At 38.3% G+C, this 21,468-nt stretch overlaps 1 protein-coding gene across 1 annotated transcript in view; it reads right to left on the bottom strand.

The window, feature by feature from the left end:
* The window catches only part of ammecr1 (AMMECR nuclear protein 1), a 113,105-nt gene that overhangs the window by 86,121 nt on the left and 5,516 nt on the right, over positions 1–21,468 (bottom strand). The window contains exon 2 of the mRNA XM_039650270.2: positions 1,324–1,434. Coding sequence (XP_039506204.1) covers positions 1,324–1,434 — 111 coding nt within the window. The remainder of the gene's footprint in view (positions 1–1,323; positions 1,435–21,468) is intronic.

Below are 21,468 nucleotides of genomic sequence, written 5' to 3' on the forward strand. Positions count from 1 at the left end.
GTGAAAAGCTTGTCGTGTCAAAGGGAAGCGAAATATTTGTCGCATCATCATTTTAACGTTCTCTTCACGTGTATTTTCCCATAAATGCACGTCAGCAGCAGCGCTGGTCAGTATCCCACAGCACAAGGAGGCCGCGGGGAAATAAAATCAGTAAGTCACGCATTGAATCAATGCTATGGGTCTCTAAGTGAAGCATCAGCTTCAGCGTTGTCCATGCGACGCATTGCTGCTCAGCTGAGCATTGAAAAGTTGAACCTCAAAGTTAAAAATAATTAACATCTTGTTTCTTTACATCTCTTTTAATGAATCAGCTTTTTTAAACGTGTTCGTTGAATGAACAGTTCAATGACTCGCTCAAAATCCGTTGTCATAACAATATGCGCGCTGAGTGAAAGTCTTTCAATGCGCATATACTGTAGACACTGTTTAGTATCGGTTAACGTTACATTGGTTACTGAAAATGTCCTCGTTTTTGTCCACATCGTAAACTTTATTTATATAGCAACAAATACATATAAATTAAATAAATAAATGGCGGTAATACCGCATATTGCGCTATTGAGCCACTCAACATTACCGCAAAGGAAATTCCATAACCGCGGCAGCCCTAACTACAGTGCTTTGGCATATTGACACCCAACTTTGCATGAATTATGACCATCTTATTCTGATCACACTACATCAGTTTCATAACAGCACCACCTATTGGTCAAAAGTGATAAACATTAAATCACATTACTAATGATTGTATATGATGTCAGGCATTTTGCCTAAAATCTTAATATGCCCTTTAATTGCTACTTATTGTGCATTCCTTGTGATTTAATTGCTGCTTGCAGCTATATTTATTAATAATAATAATAATAATAATATCAGTAGAGAGGAAACACAAAAAATAGATTTGGGACATTTATGCCTGCACTGTGTAAACGCAGCCTTCAACACCCCGGTATAAACTCGGTGGCGCATCAAAAATGTTACTTTTCGAAACCTAAAAATTCTGGGTCAACCAACAGTTTGGGGTGGGACAATGTTAACTTAAAAAAAAAAAAGAAGAAAAAAGAAAGGGAGATGGGCTAGTGCTGCAGTAATAACACACCATTTTATAAAGGACAGGTCCTTTAGAGTTGTTTTCAGAGAAATTAAATCAAGATGCAGTAATGAAAGTTAAAACAGGAAACCCTCATATTTTAGAAATAAATCTAATTAGAAGAGCAAATCCAAACCCCCCACCCAAAAATAATAAGCTTGAATATGTAATTTTATGATATGAATGGAGACATATTAGAGAGAGAAAAGCAGAATTTCAAAGATGTGGCATACCTAGTAAGGGTGTACTCCCTGAGTCCTGAGTGCAGGTTCATGGCAGAAAATGTACCTATACAACCCCTTAACCGCTTGTCCCGGCCGATTTTCCAAGTGACAAACAGTGGGCTGTTGGAAAAGAAAAAAAACACCTCTTACCATCAGTAAAATCAAGACTTACACAAGTGACCATCAAGTAGGACATTAAGTGTGAACATTCTGCAAACAATGTATACCTACCAACAAAACAAAATCTAATTCTAGAATCACAGAGGAAAGTAAAACCAATCAGGCCAAATAATTTAAAAGCCAGAGTCTGTTCAGCTTCCACTAAAATCACATACAAAAGGGCTTTGCACCCACAAATAGGATTAAGATCCAAATCTGTACAAACAGATGACACTTGCCCAATTCTTGCTTAATACGTTACCAAGATACCAAGGAGACAGAAAGAGACATTTTATCAAATTCAGAGCACACTGAATTAAAGGTGGAGTAAGCTTTTTCTGAGAAATGCTTTTGAAAAACAAATCAACACTAGGGCTATGCCAGTAAACTTGACAACCGTACCACCTTGATTGTAGCAAATGGTGTAATAATGATTCAGTTCAACTTCGACTCCCAAGACAAGACGATGCTCAACCGACTGGCAAGAAATTGCATCGAGAGCAATGAAAAGTGTTTTGAGAGAAACACACAAAGTTCACACACTGAAAGCAAAAAATATATATTTGAGATTTTTTTCAAATTATTTTGCGATTTTTTTCTCAGAAATAATTAAAAAAATTTCTAATTCATATTTTTTTTATGTTCTATGGGAAAACACTTTCTCTCAAAACTTTTTTTGTCTCAAATATTGTTTTTTTTTTGCTATTGGTATTATAGCGGTGTACATCACTAAAGCAAAAACCAAAACCAAACAAACCTAACCAAAACAACTAAGACGCTGCAGCAGGCTGAAGGATTTACACTGAAGACGTGTCACGGTGAACCATTGTACATATTGAGTCTCTTTATTATGCTATTTCATATACATAGAAAACCAATCACTTACTTTGAGGCCATCCTTAAAAATATTTTGGTTTGCAGTAACAGCAATTTTTTTTTAAAAAAAGGGTCGGTAGGTAGGTCTATATTTTTTTTTCCAAGATTCAGTGTAAAAAAAAAGGTACAATTTTGGAGATGGTGATCGTGAATTTAAAAAAAAAATGCATATTGTGACGTCACTGACTGGGTCTTCAAACTGTGCATCCACCGCTAGGTGTTAATGCAAAATACGACCAGTTACATTTTAGGCTAGTCACAAAATGTATAAAATATCTATTTGTTATGCATATATACATGAGATAAGCAAAAACAAGTACAAACACATGGTCAAACAAAGAATACAATTAAACAAAGATACAAATTAGCCTATACACAGTGCTTTAATTTCAGGAAGGTCTAAAATTAGCTACTTTTCAGTTAAGTCTGTCGCTCTCTCTGAAAAGAAATTTAATTTAGCTAGTAATCAAATGTAAAATGACACTGCATAGTTTATCATAGTTAGATTAATGCTTATTAAAGTTTAAGTTATTCATTCAAGAGCTGTGAGTGATTTGTATCTGCCTTTTGTTGTTTGATTCGCATTGGCTCAATCGTCACGTTTATTAGACTACTGCCCCTTTAAGACCGAATGCAGATGACTGATGCACCATCATTTTCTCCCAACTATTTACGTCCAATTAAGACATAAACTGTGTTTAAATGAATCTCAGAGCAGGTCATTTTATATTTTATGTATATTTGATGGTTTAGATGCGCACATGAAGCCCAAAATGAGGCGATAGCCTACTTTTCTTGTCTCGTTTTAGTGCATTTCGGAGCGCGCGTCGTGAACGTCTCTTGCGCAGACTTTTGTGCTTTTAGTAACTTAGCTCTTTTAATGATTGAACGCGTCCGCAGTTTAGCAACAGTACAGACTGCATTTTACAACAATCAACAATCGTGCTGATTCTGACGGTACGTTTGGGTTTTAGGAAGAAATGACAGCACAACGCTGTGAAGAGAAGGAAGTTGCGCTAGACAGAATGCGTCTGTAATGGTTTCATCTCAAATGTCTTCTTTTTATAATCTTTGAAAGCGGAAATCTAAAATATAATTAGAATAATATCCCAGATCTAAAGTGTAACCACGTTTTGTCCTCATTGTCACTCATTAAGCAGGGCTGTCGTGCTGTGCGCGCTGTGGCTCCGGGTGAGAGATCGCTCTCTCTTCTGGACTGCGAATAGCAAAATTGCATCACAGACAAATTGTTTAATATTTTTATTATAGAAATGGTTGATATTCAGCCCCGTTGCCCTTTTAATACCGGGTACCAAGCGGGAACACTGAAACGAGCGAACGTAAGCCATATAGTGACACGCGTAACGTTAAACCAATGGAGACATAATCTGATGACTATGACGCCACGGGTTTTTATTTAAGAAAGAACGTAGCCTACGTTTGTAGGCTATGTAGACACAAGCAACTTTCACAATACTAACTAAAATATAATAAATATTATTTTATTGAATTTGAATTAGTCGTTTGAAGAGTAAAAAAAAATCGGTCGGTCTGAACGCAGGTTACAACCGGCAAGTCGGTCGGACTAAAAGAAAAAAAGAAAAAAAAATTGGGTCGGCCCTAAATTGACAGGGTCGGTCGGGTTACGGCAAACAAGAATATTTTTAAGGGTGGCCTGAGTGATGAATGTTGTAAGCAGTGCAAAGGTACCTCAGAGACATCAGTGAAAGATGTAAGTAATGATGACGATGACGGTAAAGACAGTGATAACGATCAACAGAAAGTTTCTCCCCATGCTCACCCTGCAGCCATGATCCAAACCCAAGCTTGCACACAGGTGAGCACACACACACATTCATACAGACACCACACCCCCGGTCACACCCACAGTAACCGATGACGTCACGATGCGCGTGCATGTACACAAATTATATTAGGGGTGTCCATGGTTAACCGGTAACAGATTAACCGTTTAAAATTCCATAACCGAGTGAAACCTTTTTGCTCGGTTAAGTGGCGTCAATACATATTTGCACAAAACTTTTGCGTTTTTTTTTTCTGATTGTCGATAAAAAAAATATTGCGAAATGACAGCGTTTCTATTAACGGTGTTATGCGACTAAAACATTTTTTTTTTCCTTTCGCGATAAGCCATTCCAAAAATGATGGCAACGGACGTTGGTATATCACAGCCACCGCACTAGACATTATTATTATTTGTGTGAGGAGACGTGGTGTGTCATCCAAGCATTAATGGCAGGGAAAGTCACAGAGTTTCTGTGTGTTTGTCCCTCATTTCTGCTCCGCGGTCTTGATTGTGGCATTTCTTTGAGGTTTTGTCTAGTAGGCTATTCCTTGTATCCTTTATGAATTTTAAAAAAGAACTCTGCCTCATATTATGTCCAAACGGTCTACTTTTGTGTTCATTCGTTTCCCCTTATTTAATCCGTTGGCCTAATTGCAAAATGAAAAATGAACGGTTGTTGTATTTTGTAAATAGCAAAGTTGAACACCAAAATGTTCATTTGAACTGTAGGCTTATACACCAAATTCTGCGCAAAAATACAGTATTTGTCCCAGTAACTTTTTTTTCCCCAGACCGCTTGCTTACTGCGTTTAAACCGCGTACTAGTACCAAGATGACGTTGAACTGCGTGCGACTGCTCTTCCTAGCCTGAGCGTTTGTTTTGAGTTTTGTATGGAGGAGATTCAAGCTTTGCTGCTTTTTTGTGTGCGATTGGTTTACTAACGAGGTATTTAACAAAACGGCAGAAAAGAGACGAGCACCTAGGGCTGGGCGATAAAACGATAACGATAATTATCACGATATAATTTTTCTCGATAAAACGATATCAAGAGGTCGATAAATGTTCGATAATGTTTATGCGCCAAAAGCGGAACGAAACTCATTTGAACCGCGCGCGCCACACGGAGCATTTATACGGTCGGGTCAAAGTCCTTTTACTTTTTGAACAACATATTCTAAATATTATATTACCTATTATTATTAAGATGTTATAAATTATATATTATAAATAACTGAATACGTGTCTGATGAATGTTTTAATTCAAATATTTAGTGTTTAAAACAATGCAATACAATTATGATTTCATAGAGTATTGTTTTATTACACACAACACTCACCATATTTCACACCATATTTCAGACTGTTTGTCAAAAGTTCAAAATTGCAACAAATAGCCTACAACATTGCAAGAACGAAATATACATTCAACATAACTTGCATTTAGAACATTTTCTCAAAAATAACGATTGAACTTGGACAAATAAGACCATGGGTAATTAACGTTTGTTTCTCTGTCCTCAAAATCTGCCGTCACCTGGGTGTGTCACTGTCAACCCACTTCTTTACGTCAGTGAACCGTTAGCCGCAAGATGCGTGATTAAACAACAGGTGGCGGTAATGGCAAAAAATGAGTTTGTAATCTAACAAGAAGAAGAATATCCTTGCATCGGGCTGATTCACGCAGGCTCGACAATGTAGTAATGTAGCTTTTGCTCGCACTACACCGCTACTTGCTGCAAAAAGTAGTTAGCTACTGGAAAAGCTACACTGTTTAAAAAGCAACTGAGCTACTGCCAAGCTACTGAAAAATGTAGTTAAGTTAGTAGCTTCGCTACTTGTTACTCCCCAACTACTCCCCAACACTGTTAACTGCATCATGAAATGTGGGATATACACATATTTAATTGTATAACATTATTAATGTAGACAATTCATTAAATGTCTTATGGAATATAAGTACAGCATTTAATAATGTATTGAACTGTTAGGCCACTGTTTTCATACAAATACCACAGAAACCATAAAGTTACATTTTGCCATGATAGTGAGGTGGATCTGGATACGCTCAAGCGGGCAGGTCCTGTGTGGCAAAAGGGTGGTTGCCATGGTTGCGAGAGAGTGACAGTCGACTAAGCCAATCTGTTGTTTTGTCCCGGTTCGAAATAATGAGCTGTGTTTAGTGGAGATTAAACGGTCTAGAGTCACTCGATTTTTAGACTCTTTTTTCAGAGTACTTAGATTTTAATTATGCATTGATATATATAGAAAGTTTAAACAAATTTGGAAAAAAGTTTTTATAAAATTCTGACCAACACTACCTTTAACATTTAATCATCTTGTAGAGAGTTTCATCGTTTCCGAACGCGATGCGCTGTGCTGTTTTAATGCTGAATGGAGACTGACTGATGACGCGCTGTTTGAACGTTGAATGGAGAAAGACTGACAGCGGAGGGAAAAGTTTACGTGAACTTGAATTTAATGACTTGCATATTAATTTCTATCTCGCATTATACTATAGTATGGCTTCATATATATTATGAGTTTTTGAACTCAACTTGAGCGCTCGTTGCCACGGCGATCAGTGGATACAGTGTTCTCTGTAGCTCGCGCAGTCTTTACTCGGACGCGCGCTTCCGTTGCGGACAGACTCAATTCTTTCCGGTGATTTTACGGGTTGATCAGAGAGGCTGCATAGTTTGACAAGCAGACAACGGCGCGGTACACACATTGCAGATGGATTGCTAGTGAATTGCTTTTTCACACACCTTGTACAATTGCCAGACTGCTGAAGCCATTTTTACCAGGGCAAAAAAACATTGTCTCGTGCGTTTTGCGTCATCTGATCGGCTTTTCTGGATCGGCCTTTATAGAGGCCGCCGATCACACATCCCAAAGCAATTATCAGCCGATTGTGATCGGTGACCGATCAATCGGAGCACGCTTAGTGTGAACTGTGAAGTACTGAAATACGGAGTTAGACCGTTAAAAAGTTTTTCTCCCTTGCTATTTTACGGATTTTTTGGGCGGGGCTAAAACAGGGCTCGATGACGCACCGGAGCCCAAGAGCTCGTGGACACGCCCCAATTTGATGACGCAGGTTGGCTGATCCATAGACTGGGGATGATCTCTCCCATAACAATAGAGCACATTTAACCTGGCTGCGCCCTCCTACGCACTTCCGCTCAATTTCATTTTACTTCAGTAACTACGTCTGGGATCGCTCCATATCCTTAGGTTTCCAGAAATCAATTTTTTGTAGGACCAATCAGCGAATAGAGAGAGTGGCTGAGAAAGATGACATTGATGTAAGCGCGTCAGTTTGAGTTCAGTAATGGCAGCGGAGAAAGACGTGAGAAAAGCTATTCGGTCCATTGTTGGAAAAGAAACTGCCGAATATACAGAATTTAAAGCCGGATTGTTATCGTCTCACCTCTTGTTGCACAACTGAGGACCAAGTGAAGGAGACAGAAAGTTTGGGAGTTTGTGCTGGGCAGCTCGTGCACGATGACAGTGACATTTTGGACGGACGGTTTAGCCTGGTGTTCGCGGTGTTCGGTAGCCCCGAGTCCTGGCTGCTAAACTATTGTTGAAGATCCGCTCAGGAGTCATGTCAGTCGCTCATATTCCCAACTGTATATTTACTGATTCTTGTGATGAATAGAACATTTTGAGCCCCTTTGTCTTCTCGTGCAGGAGGTTGGTGTGTCAGTTTTACATGTTGTAAATCATACAAATTGGTTGTGATTTTTAAAAAATAATTGTCATAAATAAAAATGTGAAAAAACATACTTTGAAGATATTTGATTTTCAGTTTTAGATGGCAATGGTTTATTTGTTTTACTAAAAAAAACTAAATGCCACATAAAAATGTACAAACACATACTTTGAAGACCATAATTAAGGTAATTAAGAAACAATAAGAATAATATGAAAAATTGTTGTTCAGATAGAGACAAGACTGATCATTCACTGTAGCTGCTACAGCATTTGCGGCACATCAGAAAACGACCACAGCGGCGTATTTGTAATGATTAGACACAGCTTCCACCGTTGAATGAATACATCACTGTCCTTCGTGTCAAATATACATTTCGAATTAATAATTGTTCCTAGATTAACTCTTTCCCCGCCAGCGTTTTAAAAAAAAGTTGCCAGCCACCGCCAGGGTTTTTGACGATTTTCGCTAAATTTGAATGCCCCGCTAAATATTTTCTTCCATGAATATATGAAGATGATATATATAAAAATAAAGATCTGAGCCTCTGCTTTTAGGCAAAAAAAAACGTTTTTATTTTATCTTCATCTGTTCTTTTTTTATTGCCTCTTGAACAGAGGTAGGTTTTGTCAAAAACACAACATTTTGGACAAAAAACTGAGAAAAAGGTATTTTTATCAAACAAGTGCATTTAAAAGCAGAATACATTCAGATGTTGTTTCCTTCATATATAAAACTTTCCAAAATAAATTAAAAACATAAAATAAATGTAAAATATATCAAATTTCCCAGGATGTAAGGGAAATGTAACTTTTGCAATAAAACTTCTGCCTCTGCCTCTCTGTGTTCTACCTGTGAATAATGAATAATTGGAATTACAATAAACAGGCCTAGACACACACACACACACACACAAATACATATTACAATGTGGTAAATGTGCACAAAGAGAGAAATAATTTGACAATTACACCTTCATATTTAGACAGCCACACATAAATGCCTGCACACACACATAAATATTATAGTGTCATAATATTATATGGTCTATCTGCGGCACGTCCATGGCTAGAACTTTCTGTGACAACATGTGCATCTCTCTCACTGACTACTTCGTCCCGATCAGATTCAGAATTATCAAATAAAGAGTGATCGGACTCCGAGTCCATTAACCTCCAGTACTTCAGCCATATACCTCTGCATTGTCTGTCTGATACATTCTCACTACTCCACTGTTTGAGACGATTGCAATCTGTTTCTCTGATCAAAGAGTTGCGCACTCATTCAGGACATGCGCGCGGGTCTTCCTTACCGTATACCACCTAAAACACGGATACCCGGAAAACTCTGTGTTTGGCGCAGATGCGTTTTTTTCATTAAACCCGGAAAATTCCGTGTTTGGCGGGGAAAGAGTTAACAAAACCTGCGGCGCTCGTTGACTGAAATCCTATTGTAAACAATCCTCTGATCATTCGGACTTGTTGTTTCCAGCCATTTCGGCGCGTGACATACGTCACTCACGACACCCCGTTAGCGATTGGCTATGGCAGATCGTGAGTGACTTTGGGCAGATCCAATAGATTTGAACTTTAATAGTGAACCCGCCTACAAGGAAGGAAACGTTTCTCAATGGAGCGGTTCCAGACTCTATGTGGAAATGAAATGAACTAGAGTCTGGTTGAACCAGGCTAGAGCACATTTGCATTCACCGCTCAATCGCGAGTTACTGTCAGTACTATTAGTTACTACAGTCTACAGTTTGCTAGCTTGCTATGCCTTTGACAAGGAAATGCATAGGCTACTACCTGGATGCGATCATGTACAAAACAGATCGGTGTCTTTATTTAAATTTCCTAAAAGCAATCACATCAAGAAGAGGTGGATTAATTTTGTGTAGAGCCAACCTTGATGAAGAGCAGAGCTGAGGATCACTGACAGCAACACCCACCTCTGTAGTGATCATTTTACACAGGATCGTTTTATAAACTTTCCTCAGAGACAACTGGCATTCACTGATAATCCGATGCTGCTGGTGAACGGGGCCGAAACGTCTATCTTCCGCCTCAGCGTTCACCTCCCGTTCTGAGAGCAGTTTCACCTAATATCACCGCCGACAGCTTTCCCGCGAGTGGGCGTGGTTTCAGCGCAGCCAGCGGACACGCCCACAGCGTTTGAGAACAGAGATAACTGCTGATTTTTTCAAGATTTTGATAGCTTTACTTGCCGGCTTTTTTTATCATTCAAATTTGGCTGGGTGGCTAACATCATATTTTTCTGTGGTATGACAGACTCAGAACACATACTTAATTTTGACTTTACAGGGACTTTAACATCCTGAGACAACCTGGGATACAGCTGTGTGAAAGGCAGGATAAATCTGGCAATCTTAAACTTGTAAACTTTGATCAAAGTTGAGTTTATGTAAAATTTAAGGTATGTAACATGGACGGAAAAACAGTGTAAGTTCAAGCAGAAAATGTACTTAATCTAATTCAGTTTAATAAAATTCTGGTTGAGTTCAGTTCATGTTTTGCTTTGTTCCTAATTTGGTATAGTTATGAGTCATGCGTTGTGCATTGTTCACCAAACTGCAATAGGAATGCGGGTATGACATGCAGGCAGGGTGGCCATCTAATATGATCTGTTCTATAAACTTAAAGGTGCATTTTTGAGTCTGGAATGTTCATAAACTTAAAGCCAGCAAAATTACTAAAAAAAATACCACAGGTATATTTTTCAAATTTTTTTGCCAAATGTAGAAGACAAAGGAACTCCTAAGTGTGCAAAGTTATAACGTGTGTAACATGGACGGAAAAAAAAAACAATCCTGCAAGATTGCCTTTGTAACACCTTTTATTAGGCTTGGTGTGCTAAATAGGATTAGGAGAAATAATACACAAAACTATCAGCTCATTGTACAGAAACATCCACTTTTGGTATGGCGCAATATCTAAAAATTGATTTATTTTTCTGACATTTAAACAAAACCACATTATTAGATTACCCCTTGACTTTATGAATATGCATAAAATGACAGCTTCATGATTTTATCTTTTTTTGTGCATTTATTTAAAGACAGCATGTACCATTTTTTTCACATGTGTCTTTAATTGTCTTTAATGTCTTTTTTGTCTTTAATTAATATTGGCAATATTAATTTTTCAGAACATGTAGTCAGAATTACCGAAATAATAATAATAATACAACAAATAGGAAGATTGTTTTATTTATTGTAATCAGGTTTGTTAAAAGTGTGCTTGCATGAGGTTCGTTTGCACATTAAAAATTTGAAAAGCAGTTAAAATAAAGTAATGATGCAATCCTTTATATCTTCACTTTTGAGTGTAGCAGAATTAAATGGATGTAAAATTATTATTATGTGACATTTTATTGACAATTTTTTACCACAAGCTAATGTTTAAACTAGCTTAATGTGTGCAATCAGTGCGGAAAATCTGCGTGTGTGCCTTACATGCCCAGTTCACTGTTGTTTAACAATCTGCGCTTGACGCCGACAGATTATTCTAACGGCATAAGTGATATTGTGTTAACGCACTATTAACGTGTTAACTTGGACAGCCTACGCTAAATTCTTACTAACTTTTTGACAGAAAATCATCATCATCATCAAAAAAATTTCATTGACATACTGTGAGTCTAAAGCCTTGTTAACCAATAGGGGTCAAAATGTGGACATGCAGTTGTGTGCTTGTTTTTAGTGTGTAGATTCGTAAACTGTTTTGAAAAACTGTGTAAAGGCCATTGCACACTGAGTACGAAATATTCGTATGCGTATTTTCGTGTTCGGTCAGCCTAAAAATTCGTCACGCATAGAAACCTTGCACACCGAGTCCGTTGCGTATTTATTAAACCTTTGCGGGGGAAAAACGCAAAAATATCAAATGGATTCGTCAAGCAGTGAGGATGATTTTTGCCCTAAAAAAAATATTACGTCCATCCAATCTTGAAATTGCGCCGAGAGGAAGGAGAGTTCCACCTTATCAAGGAGTTGCGAATTTATCCTGAGCGATTCAAAATTTACCTCAGAATGTCAGTGGGACAGTTTGATGCTTTGCTAGCGATTCTGGAGCCACATATTAAAAACAAGACCACCAATTTCCGTGAACCAATCGATTCTGAGCGGAGACTGGCAGTGTGTCTGGCTGGCGGCTGCCAGTGGCTGGCTTACATGTTACGTGACCTGTCAGTGGCTGGCTATCGTTGTCTGTCAGTCTGCCTTTGGCAAGTTTCAGAAACCATTGATTTGACCGTTTTTTGTGTTCCTCCCTTTATAGCTCATTTATTATGAATCTGTTGATATGAATATTATAATGTTCTTTATTTATGATTGCTATTTTGTGGACTGTTATTCCAATTTAACCAGTCAATTGGCCATGATCAGACTGGCAGCTTACAGACGCTCATCCAGTCAGCCGCGGCTGAGACTGCAAGTCTAACGCGTCGCCTGACACTCTCGCTACAAGGAAATAAATTGTTTTCTTATTATGATTATAATGCAATGCCTTTGTTCTTGTGTATGATTGGTGTTTTGGGGACTGTTGTCCCAATTAAACCAGACAAATGTGCCTGATCACGGCCATTTGACTGGTTTAATCGGGATAAACGGCCCCAAAATTATTTCCTTTTAGTTAGACTCGCAGTCTCAGCCGTGGCTGACTGGATGAGCGTCTGTAAGCTGCCAGTCGGATCACGGCCATTTGACTGGTTTAATCGGGACAACAGTACCCAAAACACCAATCATACACAAGAATAAAGGCATGACATTATATTCATAATAAGAAAACAATTTATTTCCTTTTAGCGAGAGTGTCAGGCAACGTGTTCTATTCGCTGATCAGCGCGGATGACTGGATGAGCGTCCAGCAAGCGTCTGTAAGCTGCCAGTCTGATCACGGCCATTTGACTGGTTTAATCGGGATAACCGTACCCAAAACACCAATCATACACAATAATAAAGGCATGACATTATATTCATAATAAGAAAACAATTTATTTCCTTTTAGCGAGCGTGTCAGGCAACGCGTTATATTCGCTGATCACCCGCGGCTGACTGGATGAGCGTCCAGCAAGCGTCTGTAAACTGCCAGTCGGATCACGGCCATTTGACTAGTTAAATTGGGATCCTACTACTAAATAACAATAATTTCATCAAATGCATAATAAATGAGCTATAAAGGGAAGAACACAAAACACAAAAAAATGTCAAAAATCAATGGTTTCTGAAACTTGCCAAAGGCAGACTGACAGACAACCACTGGCAGCTGCAAGTCAGCCACTGACAGGTCACGTGCCCTGCCAGTGGCAGCTCCTGCCAGCCAGTTGAAGATTGAACCCCCCACTCGGTATGGACCAGGTATGGATACACAAACACGCGCGCGCGGCCTGGTGGAAGCGCTGGGCAGACAGAACAGCTAGGCTTTTATTGTGTATATATTGTATATTGTGCCCAAATAATACATTAGTTATCGAATAGGCTGCTCAATCACACCTTATTCGATCCTAAATTTCAATCTGATTGAAAGGGGAGGTTTATTAATTTCATAATCCAATATAGAGAAGAGAACATAAACACTTGATCGAATTGAAAACCGAAACTGAAAGCACGGCGCATATGTGCAATGATTTGAGGATGAGCTCCCCCCCCGGCCCTGAATTGTCTAAAGACCTCTCAAAATGCTGGCTCTGGATGCGAAAAATGCAGAAAATCGAACCCGATCCGATTAATTTTATGACGGACGAAAGTTTTAGAGGAGGTGTGCAAGCGTGACTGACATAACGTGAGGTCGAATTGTTTTTTTTTTAACGTGCAAAAATTTCGGATGCGAATTTCGGACTCAGTGTGCAATGGCCTTAACAAATGAAGAGAAAAAAGCTGTTCTCCCAAAATGTTAACTTTTTTTTGGGCGGGGGGGGGGAGGGGGGGGGGCAGACGGGTGGGCTGACTACGTTGGGAGGGGGAGGGGTATATTTTATTTTAATTTTTTATTTGGTTATAAGGTTTTGGTTTAAGATAAAAAATGAAACTGGAGAACTATTTCACTGCTTGTCAAATGTAACATGCTTCATCCTCCAATAAAAAAAAAATATATATATAAAAAAAATGTCATTGACGATGTTGACTTTCATGAAAAGCTTATCGAGTCAAAATACGTGGAAAAAAACGTTCGAAGTTGGATAGCCTGAACATTTCTGTCCAAAACATGAAGTGCAGAATCTGTCAAAATGTATACAATCACCATTCATGCATGATCTTTATGAACACGACGCTGCTTTCGGTCCGAAACCATGCTTGATATCGACTTGATCACTCTTTTATCCTTTCTCACCACAATGATCATATTTAATGTTTACTTAACCAAAGTTTACCACGTTCGTATCATTTTAATGTTCGTAACCTTTTGGACAGAATCCACAAACTTACCCATATTCATCGAAATCCGTGAAATCCTGTTAACTCTTCCTACCACGCAGAACGACTATGACCTAGACAATCTTATTTCTGACAGGTGAACCGTTGAGACATTAGGAGATGAAATTCGGCGTCAGAACAAACTGTTCGAGCGTTATGATTTTGACAGAAAATCTCGAGTCTCGACCCCTGTTTTATCCCGATTTATTAACAATTTATCATGTAGCTCCACACAACATGTTTTTATCGTTTTGTTACTGATAGAATTACATGAAAAATTTATATCTCTGCTTCCTTTAGAATCATAGTTTAACGTGCGTAACTGCTTTGACGGAAAGTCAAGTGTAACGAACGTTAATAAATTTTTCCATTGCATCATGGTAGATTAAAGGTGCATTGCGCAACTTTTCATGTTAAAAATAGCCGTTTTCTAACCCATACATGCTTAAACAATCGCCTGGTGGGCTGAATGAGCCCTTCTTTGATCACTGCGATCGCCTCTATAACCCTGTACAGTGAAATATATAAGAGGGATTCGGGCTCGAATCTGAGACTGGGCGTGACGTCATGCGCGTTCACGCTCGCCTGGCTGTGTCTGGCAGGTTCGTGTAGCTATTCGCCGCCGTTCTCCGTATCAGAGAAGACAACTCGAGCGACACAACTCTAGTCAGCTTTCCACAAAAGTAGACGATGGATTCAAAGGGGCTGTTTACACCTGGTCACTTCATGTGTCTTCTGTGATCGGATAGCTATTCGATCGTGAAAAGACCAGGGTGTAAATGCCCTCCGAAACGCATTCGAGACGGATTTGAATTCGATCGCTCAAACCACTTGAGGACGTGGTCTGTGCCGTATTCCAGACGAAACTGGACAAGTTGCATCTGGTTGTTGAAACCAAGCTATATGTCATGATATTTTAGTCATATATGACGACGCGCATCACCTGAGCAGCTGAGCTGAGCCCCTTCATCAAGCGCCGCAATCTATCGCAAATCAAAGTGAATTAGTGAAAGTAAGTCGCAGACGCTTAACACTACCATCTTCATTAAAAGTAAAGAAATGAAATGATCTTACCAGGCCTGTTGCCGATCTCTCCTATTGCTGTCTTTGCTGATTTTGAAATTAGCCGATGATTAATAAAATCCAGCTCATATCTGTTGCTTTCGGTGACGTGCACTTCATTAAATCTGTATATGGCGCGGAAAGAGACCGGCTTGTAGCTCATTACAAACCCCAACGCAAACTCCACGTGAGACAGAAAATAAAACTTCTGTCTGTCCAGTGCCATGCGTCGGAATAAGACGAGAGTCAACATCGGGAAGCTTTCAACAAACGGAGAGATCTCCGGTCGGCTCTAGGGCTCAAACGGGTAATAGCCTATACAAAGTGATAACTGAACGTGTTTCCATAATAATTCAATCATAAGTGGATACAGTAAGCACAGGGAGATAGATGGAAACAAAAACCGAAGTTTTCTACTACCCCCGTTTCCCCCTCTCACACAAGTGTGTAATTTACTCGAATGCCTTTCCTTTCATATATTTTAAATGACTTGCAGATTTATTACTGTATTACCTCATTATGACTGTAACAAAAGATGAGTGCCGCACAGTGTGCGGCTGATGCTCCTTAGTTATGAACAGCTCGTGCAAACGTGCGTATGTGTGTGTGTGTTCCTCCATGAACGCGCACAGCTCTGGTTGCAGTTTCGCTTGTCGCCAGAGGGGGCGTAGTTCTGCAAAAACTCAGAGACTTGCGTTTAGCTCCTTTAAGGGAATTATACTTTCAGTGTTAGTAGAAGTATTTTATAGAAGACACGCCAAAATAAATGTTATGTGCCAAAATTCAGGATTTTATTAAAGCAAATTAAAGAAATGACTTAGGAAAAATCCAGATGCACTTCATGTCCCACCCTGACACCTGCAATTTCTGGGGACGGAAATAAAATAAAGTCTCATTACACGATAATGCCAAGGCTTAGTGGGATAAAAGTAAGTTTATTATTTCTAACATCTATCTTTAACAAAATTATGAACTAAAAATTACAAAAATGACAACACCTGGGTATTATTCAATCTATATAGTTCATTACACCTCTTGTGGACTGAAACTGTGGAATCGCCCTATATTTGCGTACACTCGCAATAAAAAACAACATTGTGCTTGTCGTCACACTGTAAACTCTTGACACAAACTGTAACCTACAACTGTCACCCAACCAAAATCACACACAATTTTTTAAAAGCAAAACATATTTATCCAACTCCATTTCAAAACAGTCTGTGGGTCCCATCGTTTGGACATTCATCATATTCCTCAGAGCACTAATCTTACACATTGATTAAAAAAGAAAATCGAATGTGTTTTTAATGGTAGTATTATTTTATACAGAAATCAATTATTTATAATTCAGATGAGAATAATGTTACATTGTTAATTAATAATGTTAATTAAAATGAAGGAAAACAAATATATTGATCTGAAATATAGTAGTGATCGACCGATATATCGGCCGGCCGATATATCGGGCCGATATTTGAGGTTTTTATGTGTATCGGAATCGGCCGATACACCGCTGCGCGTTCGCCGATAGTTTTTTTTTTCCCCGCCGTTATTTATAGACAGGCGGCCACGGGCAGCTCCGTGCTGCTGGAGATGCTGCAGTTCACGTGCCCCGCCCTCCTCCACTAGCAGAGTGCATCAGTGCAACCTGCTCTTCACGAGAATGGTAACTTAAACTTTCAAAGGATCTTTTAAATGTTTGACTCCTGAAATATTGTCAAACACTTTGAAAATGGAAACACGTCGCCCTATAACTGTTATGTGCTTGCAACTAAGCAAGTTTGTGGGTCCAAATGGAAAACGCGAATGCCTCGTCTATAAAACTTAACTGCTTGCCATTGTATTAAGAAGCTGCAAATAGTTTAGGTGTAGGTTATCCGTTCAGTATGCATTAGGACTGTCTATGAATATTCTACATTCGAATATCTATTAATTTTGAAGGTGAAAATTAATATTTGAATGTGGAAAAACACGCCCGCGGTTGCAGACTAATAACGTTACCACAGCTGCACAGCTCGCTCGGAGCGCTCACTGTCGGTTCTATACTGTGAAACTTCAATCACTGAATGAACTGAAGCCTGCTATATTTGGGACAAGAGTCGCGACTCGCAACCTTAAATTGCTTGCACAAAACTCTTGTTTAGCACTCAACATTTGTTTGTTGTTCATTTAACCGACGCGCAGAGACCGTGAGGGCGAGAGAGAGAGAGAGTGCCTGAGCGAGTCCAGGGCGAGACAGAGTGAGCTCTGCGGTCTTGGCCATTAGTTGATTTACTTGCTTTTTAATACGTTGTCAAATATGTTTAAACTCAAATAAACCATCTAATACTAGTAGTTATGTCTCTTTTTATTAATGTGTCCTGTTATTGATGTAATGCGCGTCAACAACAAAACGCGCAACGGGATGTTCGAATTAGGGCTGGGCGATATATCGAATATGTACGATGTATCGTTATATTTTTTGAAACGATATGGAAGGAGGCAACACCGTTTATATCGATACAGTAGTTTGATATGAGCACATAATAGCGGAGGTTGCAGTGTGAGCTGCTGCAGTGAAAGTAGCTAGGCTACATAGTACAATTTGTCCTAAACATGACACAAGCTTATATTAATTGCGTCAAAATCACTTTGATATAGTTAACAAGTTTAAGGCAGCTTGCCGCCCTGTCAAATGCTCTGACAGACACTGTTGCTGACTGACAGATATACTTGCGCTGTTTAATGCATTTGAGATGTGGTGCTTTCCTCAGTGCTCAACTTACATTTCACATATTCTCCATCTGTAAATGTTAGAAAGTAAAGCAAATATGTCCATTTCACAACAAATATGTCCATGTCAGAAGAGGACGAGCTTCTGCAAGTGAATCTCCGCTAAAATTCATGCTTCCTTGAACGAGCGCCGGCGCGGGCATGCGCGTGAATAGTACTACGTAGTACGCAATAATTCTGACTAAAATAAACATATTGCTAAAATATTTGTTGTTGGAGAAAATAAATGTGCCATATGTGGAATTTTAAACCTAAAAGTATATATTTTTAATGAAAGTGAAAGTGATTATAATGGGGTAATCAAATGCAGGCTAATATAATTAGTTTGTGCTTTTTTGTGTGTTTTTGTTTTTATTTTCATTTTTAGTTTAGCTTTTAGTCAATATAAAAACAAAAGCTTTTTGCACATAATATATTGCATAGCCTATATTATATTTGTTTCCATATCCTTCAATATCAACATTGTTTGTAGGATATCATTGGGCCGAATGTGAATATACTGTATATATATATATATATATATATATATATATATGTGTGTGTGTATATATATATATATATATATATATATATATATATATATATTTTTTTTTTAATATAAAGATTTTCTTTATCTAAATAGAAAATGTAGAAAGTACCGAGATATATATCGTATATCGCCATTTGACCAAAAAATATCGAGATATGATTTTTTGGCCATATCGCCCAGCCCTAGTTCGAATATGTTTTTTAGAGGGAATATGCAAACGCCATTTGAGCAATTTTGACAGCCCTAGTATGCATACGGTAACGAACTCTGGTCATAGGATTAAGGAATGCCAACGTTATTCTGTGCTTTTTGTGGGAGATTTATTCAGCGCTCACCTGGCTGAGGTTTGGGGCGTGTGGAGTTTGTCTCCCTCGCAATCGCAGTAATATTAGAGACTAGACATGCTCATTTTATTTTATGTAGGAAAATTGAAACCATGCAGTACATAGTTCGTTTCTTTTAAAATGAAGTACAGTGTGCACTGTGCACTTTATTATGCTGGTTGCTACTGTGTGCAATAGTGTAATTATTTAATTTATGCTTAAATATTCATTTTCAGCACTGAACTTTTTTTGTTCTACTTCATGTTTTTAATATTTTTTAAATTGTTTATCTACTTGTTCTTGTTCTACCTCACATGTTTTTACTATTTGTTAAATATTAATTTTTGAAGTTAGTTAAATGTTACTTTTATTAAATTGAGACCTGTAACATTTGTTAACAGCATGTTATTTTTAAGATGTAAATTGAGGAAGCAAAATGTATCGGCTCCAAATATCGGCTCAAGAAAATCGGCAGCCCGTATTGGTCATCGGCTAAGGCTGATGGGGAAAAAAACGGTATCGGTATCGGCACTAAAAAATCCATATCGGTCGATCCCTAAAATATAGCAAAATAATTTTAAATTAATTCAGGTACAATTACTACGGAGCCCGGGAAGTCACCTGTGGGGGAAAAAAAACAATCCCGAGGCGACGGTTTTGCAATCCGTCCCCTCAGTTTATAAACTGTCCTCACGGATTCCTAAACTGTTCCCTCGGTTTAACAATCCGTGCCCCCGGATTAATAAACTGTACCCACGAGTTCCTAATCCGTACTCTCAGATTTGTAAACCGTGCCCTCAGTTCTTGCAATCTGTACCCACAAATTCATAAACCGTGCCCACGCTTTCGCAATCCGTACTCACGGGTTTGTAATCCATACTCACGGATTTGTGGCTCGTCCCAGAGTGTGCCGCATGATTCAACCAGGCCTCCTGTTTAGATGCGGGATGCATTGCATTGTTTTTAAAATGGATAATTTCTTGCATTTTCTTAAAAAAATAAAAAAAAACACCTACATTTAGGCTACTTTTATCTTTAAAGTCCATTTTTTTTAGGAAAAAGCTCAGTAGCCTATATAATAAGCTAAAAAATAAAATAATAATAACACAGTTCAAAAACTGTAAAAGGTTTGGTTATAAGTTATACATTATTTTATGTTAAACATATTATTGTCTTCGGTGAACTCATTCATAGTAATAAACGCAAATAATAATTAAGGTTAGCTATCAAAATCCATTTTGGCTGCATAGGCCTATTTAGAAGACGCTTTTATCCACAAAAAAAGAACAAAGCAATTCGTCAAATCAGTCTTAGACAATAATAATGGGCTAATATTAAAACAAGCAAACTCATATCCAAGTAGGGCTGAACGATTAATTGCATTTGCGATAAAATCGCGATATGATGAAACGCGATTTTGTAATCGCAAGAGCTGCGATTATACTGGTCACGTGACACGCGAGAGAAAAGCAGTCTGCAAGATAAAGCATCAACTTGCCACGCTACGCGGTCTGGCGTTCAGAAAAGAACAGTTTATTGTGTTTATTCTCTCCTCTCCTCAACTATCCTGGATCGATTCAGAGAATTTCAGAATCGAGTCTGAGCTTAGTTTTTAAACACATGCGTGATGACGCTGCGCGTGCTTTAGAAACGAACCGCGTTCTGAATCTGCTTGCTTCTATTTTCTCACTCTCTCTCTTCCTCACTCACACACATGACACCGCTCGAACCTTCCAAAACATAGTAACGTTATTTCATAAAGTTCGGGATTGAACCGAATTACAAGGACATTCGCGGGCTTCATTGAACAGTTTTTGCCGCTTTGCTTGATGTTATAACGTTACTCTTGCAGTGCGCGTTCTCTCCCGCGGGAATTTTCTTTACAAATGCTTCAGTTCACAGAGGCATTATTTATGTCTTTTGGAATGCAGTTGGCTTATATTAAAACCATGAAAATCACTGAGAAGGCTGCTTTCATTTTAAAATACTAACGCGTGCTTTGTGAAGAGCGCTCGTGCATGCGGCCGTGAGCGACTCATTGGTAAATGTACTTGCATGTCAAAATGCTTTTATGACGCGAAATTAATGTAAACACGGTCAGTTATATCTTAAACCAACAGGACAAACCACATTTACAATTTCAAAAGAGATATATGCATTAGTGTGAATGCAGCTTATCGTATCTAAACTGAGGGGAAATCACTCCAGCTCTTGAATGAAAAACATTCAGACAGCCTACTTTTAAATACAGAGACCACTCTTTCTTTATTGCTTGTAATGTTTTTTTTTTGTTTCTCTTTATTTACTAGCTTTTATATTTTGAAGCTATATTATTTTATATAGCCTATTTAAAATTCTTAACATGTAATTGCTTTAATTAAATGTTTTTTTTATATTTATTTTTTAAAGTATGTGTTTTTACACATGCAATTAAATACATATTTTAAGAGTTATTAAGATTAATTAATAAGAAAAAAAGT

Source organism: Pimephales promelas, chromosome 19 (assembly GCF_988280905.1).
Source record: "Pimephales promelas chromosome 19, fPimPro1.hap1.1, whole genome shotgun sequence".
Classification (NCBI taxonomy): domain Eukaryota; kingdom Metazoa; phylum Chordata; class Actinopteri; order Cypriniformes; family Leuciscidae; genus Pimephales; species Pimephales promelas.